General features: G+C 39.7%; 2 protein-coding genes across 2 annotated transcripts; both read left to right on the forward strand.

The window, feature by feature from the left end:
• The first annotated feature begins 645 nt into the window (after positions 1-645).
• On the forward strand, positions 646-1,539 carry LOC106713093. The gene is made up of 3 exons (XM_045684854.1): positions 646-783; positions 1,314-1,469; positions 1,519-1,539. The coding sequence occupies exons 1-3, from the start codon at positions 658-660 to the stop codon at positions 1,537-1,539; spliced, it is 303 nt and encodes a 100-aa protein (XP_045540810.1). The 5' UTR covers positions 646-657.
• Positions 1,540-3,163: 1,624 nt separating this feature from the next.
• On the forward strand, positions 3,164-7,747 carry LOC123722586. The gene is made up of 5 exons (XM_045684855.1): positions 3,164-4,416; positions 4,741-4,868; positions 5,291-5,397; positions 7,441-7,558; positions 7,731-7,747. Exons 1-5 carry the CDS (start codon positions 3,299-3,301, stop codon positions 7,745-7,747), a joined length of 1,488 nt encoding a protein of 495 aa, XP_045540811.1. The 5' UTR covers positions 3,164-3,298.
• The last annotated feature ends 85 nt before the right edge of the window (positions 7,748-7,832 follow it).

Here is a 7,832-nt window from a genome sequence, read left to right on the forward strand (position 1 = left end):
TTCTAGAGTTGGCGGCAAAATGATTCTCATTTGATATTGTACTAGTCACATTCCAGTGATATATTTTATGCTCTGTTTACACTATTCCAGTGCAGTGATCAAAATCTGTGCTGGTTTACTACTGGATAATTTTAATCCATACTGGAATGCATTATGCGGGTTTCTAGTTTTGGTTTACATTTTTCCTGTTGTAATCCAGTGCTGATTTTGATCTCTGGACTGGAATTATGTAAACCTGGTATTACTAAATGTTTGTAACTGTCAGTATTAATAAATAACTTTTTTTTTTTCGAAACGCTAGTGACTTTTTTACTTGTTACCATTTTTAGATTTTATGTTTATATTTTATCTAAATTACTTTTTTTATTTATTTAATACTCTTGTGATATTTAGTTTTAATGCAGTATTGCTAAAATAAATATTATTATTTTGTGTGACTTTGAGTTTTATTTCTAAGTAAGCTGTTCCCAAACATAATTATTTGTTAACATTATATATTACCCACTATCCTTTCTTTTATTTGTGTGATTTTTAACAAAGTCTATTGTAATTACGATCAATATGTCAAAATAGATTCAAGACCACATAGATTAAAATTATCTTTTTTATATTTTTCTAATAATTTGTTTAATTTTATTTCCTATATTACTGTGTAATATGACGCTTATTGGTGCTATTCTGAATAAAGCAAAGTCCGTAGAATCTGTGTCGAAAAAGTACTCGTCCCCGCCACCTGAAATAGATAATATTCCAAAACGCAAGAGAAAGAAGGTCATTGACAAGGTGAGTGATAAAAGTATTTTGTTGTAATTATAATTATAATTAAATTTTAAACTTTTGTGAAACATAATAATAAATTAATTAAGAACGGCTTAACTCACGTGTGATCGTCCTGTGACGGCACCAACTAGTTTCGGTCCCGTCGGGGGTCCATCTTCAGGGCGAGTTTTTATTTTGAGGAACTCGCGGTCACGTCGCGTCTCGCACCAGTCACGGTTACACGTGAGTTAAGCCGTTCTTAATTAATTTATTTTTTGTAATTATAATTGCTTAATTAATATTCTTATTCTTTAATTATTCATATAAAAACTATGTAATTAAAAATTGTGGAAGAAGTAGTTAGAAATGTTTTTAACGATACATACATTTGAATAAGTTAGTAGTAGATGTTTTTTAGCCTGGCTCATATTATGCCCGCACAGTATGACATTAGCGCTCAAAACATACAACTGACATAATATTAACACTAACTGGCGCCAGTGAACCAAAACAGCTACTGTCCTACTGTACTGGCATAAAAAATAACGTTCCAGTACAAACATGTCAAAGCAGTTGTGGACAGCTCGCCGCCGCGCTATGATGCTCAGATTTTGGCGCGAAATCTGCCAAAATGGCGGCGGAACATCCGCGATGTGATGCTGGAAAACACGCGGCTAGTGATGGCTATAAAAATGACGCATTTCAATCGTGTTAGTTTATTTTATTTATTAATAAAGTAAAAAGATTTATTTTTAATAGATAAACTCTGAAACTGAATGAAAATTTAATTGTTTCCTTGTTTCAAAGAAATCTTACTAATATTATAAATGCGAATTTTAATTGGATGTTTGTTTGTCATTACGTATCTCCCGAATAGCTAAACGGATCTCGCTGAAATTTGGCATAGGCATAGACGTAGACCATAGTCTGGAAGAAAAATAGGCTACTATCTACTAATCATGGTTTGTTTTAATTCCGCGCGGACAGAGTCGCGGCCAAAGGCTACAAATAAAATAAAATAAAATAATACAATCTTACATTTTATTCTTCATCTTAGCGATACATAACTAAGGAGTAAATAACTATACTAAAAATAGATTTATCATCAAGGATTTCATCATACGTACGGACGTAATTATTTCCTTATAGGGTAGAGTGGACAATTATTGGACAAAACGCCTTCATCACACCAACATTTACTACAATAACCGGGTGAACTTCCTCAAGCGTGTACAAAGGGACAATAAGGCTTTGTACACGCGTTTACTCAATGCTGTAAGTTGAAAACTACGTATTCAAATGTTTAAGAACACTTTAGAATCTAGACTGAACGTTCGAAAATCATCAAAGACAAATCTCAATAAAGACTATAGTTTACAACAGTATTGACATAAATATCCAATTTAAGAAATGTAGAATATTCCAGCTAAAGCTAAAGTAACGCGTTTCGTATATATTTATTTACTTCTCAAAGATTCCTCGGATAGCAACAACAGCGGAGTTAGAACGCGACTGGCAGCGGAACCGCCGAGAAATACTTTATAAAGCGGTCAAAAAGTTTGTTCTCTTTCCTCCAATACCGCAAGAGACAATCGAAGACGCCGCCTTTTTAAAACCACCAGGTGTAAAACGACAAAGGTAATGCACAAACTCGGCTCGACGTTAAAAAATATAAAAAGTTTATCATAATTACATTAGTAATAATAAAAAAAATCGATTTAAAAAACAATATATGTAATTATCGATTTTTTATTCACATTCCTAAGACCATGGTGAGCTGTCAAAATGAACTCTTCTTCTTCTTCTTTTTATTTTTGGCTTTGGCTCAGTTTGTGCATTAGCCAAAAATGAACTCTATTCTCTGTTCCAAAATCATTGAACCATAGACATATGAAATTTATATTTCAATCTATAGCATGGCGGCAGTAAAAAGCAGATTATTTGAATTCCTAAAAACTAAATCAATTGCAACTATCTTTTTTACTGAATTAGGGTATATCTAAGTGTACGATTTCGAGGCGGTGCTGTGATCGGCGAGCTGAAAGTGGAACTGTTCGAGGAGGTGTGTCCCGAAACCTGCAGACTATTCCTCGAGTTACTGGACGGCGACACTGGCTATGGGTACATTGGGACTTGCTTCTTCAGGTAATAACAATGCTTATACATCCATTTACAGTCGTAGTTAACTGACGGGCCAAATGACAATTAAATTGAAAATATATCTTGTACTACCTGCATACTATAGAGATAGGACATAATTACGAGACAGGATGAAAAATAAATATTTTTTTAACATAATTAAACTTTTCTTTATCTGTTATTAAATAACTAATACCTTTTTGTTAAAAGCGAATTAAACCTCTTTGTGTTGAAAAATGTTTTGACAAATGTTTGACACCGAGTCCATATACAAAAATGTAGTGAAATAATGGTAAAGCTTGTTTGGTGTCTCACAGCGTTTTTTACGAGTATTATTTTATTTCTTTTATTGATGTACACGGGCGTGATTGACGTTAGAGGAGAGGAAACATAGAACACAATGTTGGTGTCTGGAACCACTATACTCGGGACCGAAATCCTTCTAAAGATAATAAGTCCGGAGGGCCATACATTTAGTGCGTCGTTCGTCGATGAGACGCTCATCGAAGATGTCAAGAATCGAGCCATTGACTACTTTTACCCGAATGGCGAGCACGGTGCAAGCCGGTACAAGCTGATCCGAGTGTATGACACCACCACGCTGCATGACTTTCTGACGCTCGCGCAGGAGCAGGTGGCCATGCAGGAAGAGCTGCTTCTGGTGGAGCGGCGCGTGCCCGAAGCCGGTAACCTTTGGGACCTTGGTGCCGTGCGCGCGCCGCAGCAGACCGCTATTGCCGCCGCCACCGCCTCGCTGCCGCCGCCGCACAGTACCGTGCGCCAGCCCAACCTTCAGGCGCTACTCTCCACTAACGAGCTTACCTACGAGCTGCGTAAAATCCTCATCTCGCTGATTGAGGCAGGCGCCCGGCTCGCCGCCGCCGGCAGGAATTACGAGCTGACGCTAGCGCAATTGTCGGCCGCGCTCGATGAGCCGCAGCGCACTCGCGAGCTGGACGCTCAGGTAATCACGCCGCAGGAGATCGCAGCGCGCTTCAACGTGCCGCAGCAGGACGTGCTCCCGCCCGCCGCCGGCGAAGCGGAGGGACCCTTCCGGCGCGCCGCACATCTCCAGCGCTTCCTCGAGAAGTTCCGCGCTTGGAGGCTAAAGATAGCGGAGCCGCCCAACGCGGAGGCGCTCGCGGCGCTCAATGACCTTGGCTTTACGCCGGAAGAGGCGGACGAAGCGCTGCGCTGCACCGGGTGCAACGTGCCCGCCGCCGCCTCCTGGCTCATCGGCGAGCGCGGCTCGAGCGTGTTTGAGTTGGTGAGCGGGCTACCCGACGGCCTCATCCTGCAGACACTGCTCAAGCAGCCGCAGATCCAGCGAGGGCTGCTCAATACGCGCATGCTAATCGCCTTCATTGCGATGGTCGGCCAAACGGGCAGCGCCGCACTCTGGCTCAACTCGCCACATGGCAGCCCGCTCTTGTCACAGATCTCGCGCACCTACCACTCGGAGAAATATTGTCTCGCCGTCAACCAGTTCTCCAACGAGCGACCGCCGCAGCCAGCAGCGCCCTCCACCTCCCGGCAAAGGCGTTGATTGCATTTTTAAAATATTTTCTTTATCTTTTGTGTAATAAATTTTCTTGTTTTAATTTTTGTGATTTATTTTTGCTTCCCCTTCTTAGTCTAGCGGTCACCCGATACTTCATCTTCGGAGAAAAAAAACTAGCCTATAATATTCACGCATACCTTCCAGTGAAAATCCCGTCAAAATTCGTTTAGCCGTTTCGGAGAATACCCGGAACAAACACGGATTTGCGGACAGCTCTAAAAATTTATTAATTATGTAGTTTCCAAAAGTTGGTTTCAGCAATAATATGTGTGTTTGAGCAGGAAGGTGCCAGGCCTGTTTTGGCGAGGCGGGGATGTGGCGCGCGACTGCGGCGGCGGTTGCTACCTACAGCGCGGCCGGCATACCCCGCTGCCCGCAGAGAACTATCACTTCCCGCACTCCATGCCTGGTACTGTTATACTACAATGACCAATAATCAAGTACAACTACTGATCTCAATAAATAGATAGGTTAAGTTCGGATACGTAAGGAAATGACAGTTTTGCTTCGTTCCAACTTAAACGCGCCTGTTATGTTCTTGAGAGTCACTGACCTCTATACATGGACTGGCTATAAGCCGTTTTTTTTGTGCCTATTTGATTTTAGCATTTAGTAAACTAACGTATTGATAACACTGGTTTATCTATGACTTACTTGACTTACTACTTTATTTGACTGACTTACTATCAGGAACATAAACAGGCGCGTTTAAGTCGAAACAATGATACGTCTATTTAAATACGGCGTCATATCAATAAAAATCGAAAACCATACATTTGTTTTATGACTTTTTTGAACTTTATTGCAAAAAAGTGTTGTTGTGTTCGTCAGGTTTGCTGTCGATGTGTGTGACGCGCAACAATGAGGTTTGCGGGATATTCAACATCACTTTCAAACCTTTGCCACAGTTCGACTTGAACAACGTCGTTTTTGGTAGAGTGAGTACACATTAACTCGTTCAATGGTAAGACAAGTTATACTCATGATCATCATCTCCCTGTCCTTTTCCACTCATGTAGGATCAGCACCAAGTTTTCTTCTTTCAGATCGATCTATCTTTCGTCATCTCAGTCATGACTTCTTTCGAAATCCTATCACTTTCGTCACGTCATCTTTCTAGACCTACTCCTACCATTGTATCCCTTCACATTCACAAATGAAGTCCTCTTTGTAACATGCGATTCTTCCCTCCTCATATCATGACCATGCTAATCTTTTGCTTCTTAATTTCTCTACCATTGATGCTAGTTTCAGATTTTGTCTATTATAGGCATTTCGTATTTTATCCATTTGTGTTACAAACAGTAACAGTAAACATTCATCTAAACTATTAGGTCCTTACATATGAAATTGGCGTTTTTCGTACTGGCCACTTTAATCACGAATTTCTCCTCTTTGGTAAGGAATTCCAAATTCAAATTTGTACAGCTATAGACTCATGTATTTGTGGTTCGATGACCGTCATTCATTTGTTTTTTTTCTTCTGTTTTTTTCTGTTTGCGTCACTCATTTTACAAAATGGAAAACTTAAAATATCGCATTATTTACGAGTACGAGTTCCGCCGTGGCACTAGTGCTGCGGAAACGACTCGAAGGGTGAATGATGTGTATGGCGGTCGTGTTGCAAAAGAAAACACAGTTCGTTTTTGGTTCCAACGTTTTCGTTCAGGAAATTTCGATCTGCAGAACAAGCCCCGTGGACGGCCTGAGACTCAAGTTGATAATGAAGAGTTGAAGGCTATTGTGGAAGCGGATCCATCGCAAACCACGTCCGAGTTAGCTGCAGGCTGCGATGTTAGTGATAAAACTGTTTTAATTCACTTGAAGCAAATTGGGAAGATTAAAAAGCTTGAAAGGTGGGTACCTGACGAATTGACTGAAGCAAACCGGCAAACACGCGTCGACTGTTGCGTTACATTACTAAACCGGCACAATAATGAAGGTATTTTAAACCGAATCATTACCTGTGATGAAAAATGGGTTCTTTACGATAATCGGAAGCGCTCAGCGCAATGGTTGGATCCTGGCCAGCCAGCCAAATCCTGCCCCAAGCGAAAATTAACCCCAAAAAAGTTACTTGTAAGCGTTTGGTGGACTAGTGCCGGTATTGTTCATTACAGTTTTCTCAAATCTGGCCAGACTATTACGGCTGATGTCTATTGTCAGCAATTGCAAACCATGATGGAAAAGCTAGCGGCTAAACAACCTAGGCTGGTCAATCGCTCCACGCCACTGCTGCTTCACGACAACGCTAGACCACACACTGCGCAACAGACGGCTACTAAATTAGAAGAGCTTCAATTGGAAAGTCTAAGACATCCTCCGTACTCCCCGGACCTTGCTCCAACAGATTACCATTTTTTTCGAAATTTGGATAACTTCTTGCAAGGGAAAAATTCAACTCCGATGGGGCAGTCCAAATCGCCTTCAAAGATTTTATTGATTCCCGTCCGACTGGTTTTTTTAGTAAAGGGATCAATGAACTACCTATGAGATGGCAAAAGTGCATAGAAAATAATGGTTCATACTTTGATTAATTAAATATATTATATTAAAAAATATTCGACTTTTTGTTCCTCCCATACAAAACGCCAATTTCATATGTAAGGACCTAATATTTTCATCCGTCTCTATAACTGTACAAAATTCGTATCTTTAAATCATAACAGGTCTTACATAGATTTGTAAATTTTCACCTTCTTTTTTAATGGAATTTTGTGAATGGCCGATAAAATAAAATCGCCATTTCGTCCATCCCTCTTCTATTATATTTCTCACGTCACCATTAATATCGCCGTCGTTTTGTATGTAAATGAGCAGAGTTATCGCGCTAAAGACTTTTGGAGGGAAAATGTTAAAGAATTTTGTGACAGCTGTCAGTGTAAACAATCGATTTAAATGTTTTTTTATTAACCTTTTGAAATCGTGTTTTTTTACATAGTTTCTGCAACTAAGTAACTGAGAAAATATTTTTTTTGCAGATTGTTCGCCCGTGCAAGGTGTACGAAGCAATTCGCGGTTTGGGCGACGCACTGAGCACTCAGCCCGTTGTGGAGATAGCGTCGTCAAGGCGCTTCGTCAATAAAAAATGGAGGAGCGGTGCAAATAATACAAAATTAGTTGTTTTAAATACAAATAAACGTATTTATTAAAATGTACTTTTTATTGTTTTTTTTACAAACCTACTTATTTTAGTTATTAATAAATAGAAGTAATTTTATATTATTCTTATAATGTCGGTGTGATTCAACTGTTTTTGACGTATTCTCAGTCAACACGTATAATTAGATTGTGCGGAAAGTAACTTAGTTTTTCCTTTCGTAAATTTATATTAATATATTTTAACATATTGCCATCGTATGACTTATAACAG

The sequence above is a fragment of the Papilio machaon genome, chromosome 28 (assembly GCF_912999745.1).
Source record: "Papilio machaon chromosome 28, ilPapMach1.1, whole genome shotgun sequence".
NCBI classification, from domain to species: domain Eukaryota; kingdom Metazoa; phylum Arthropoda; class Insecta; order Lepidoptera; family Papilionidae; genus Papilio; species Papilio machaon.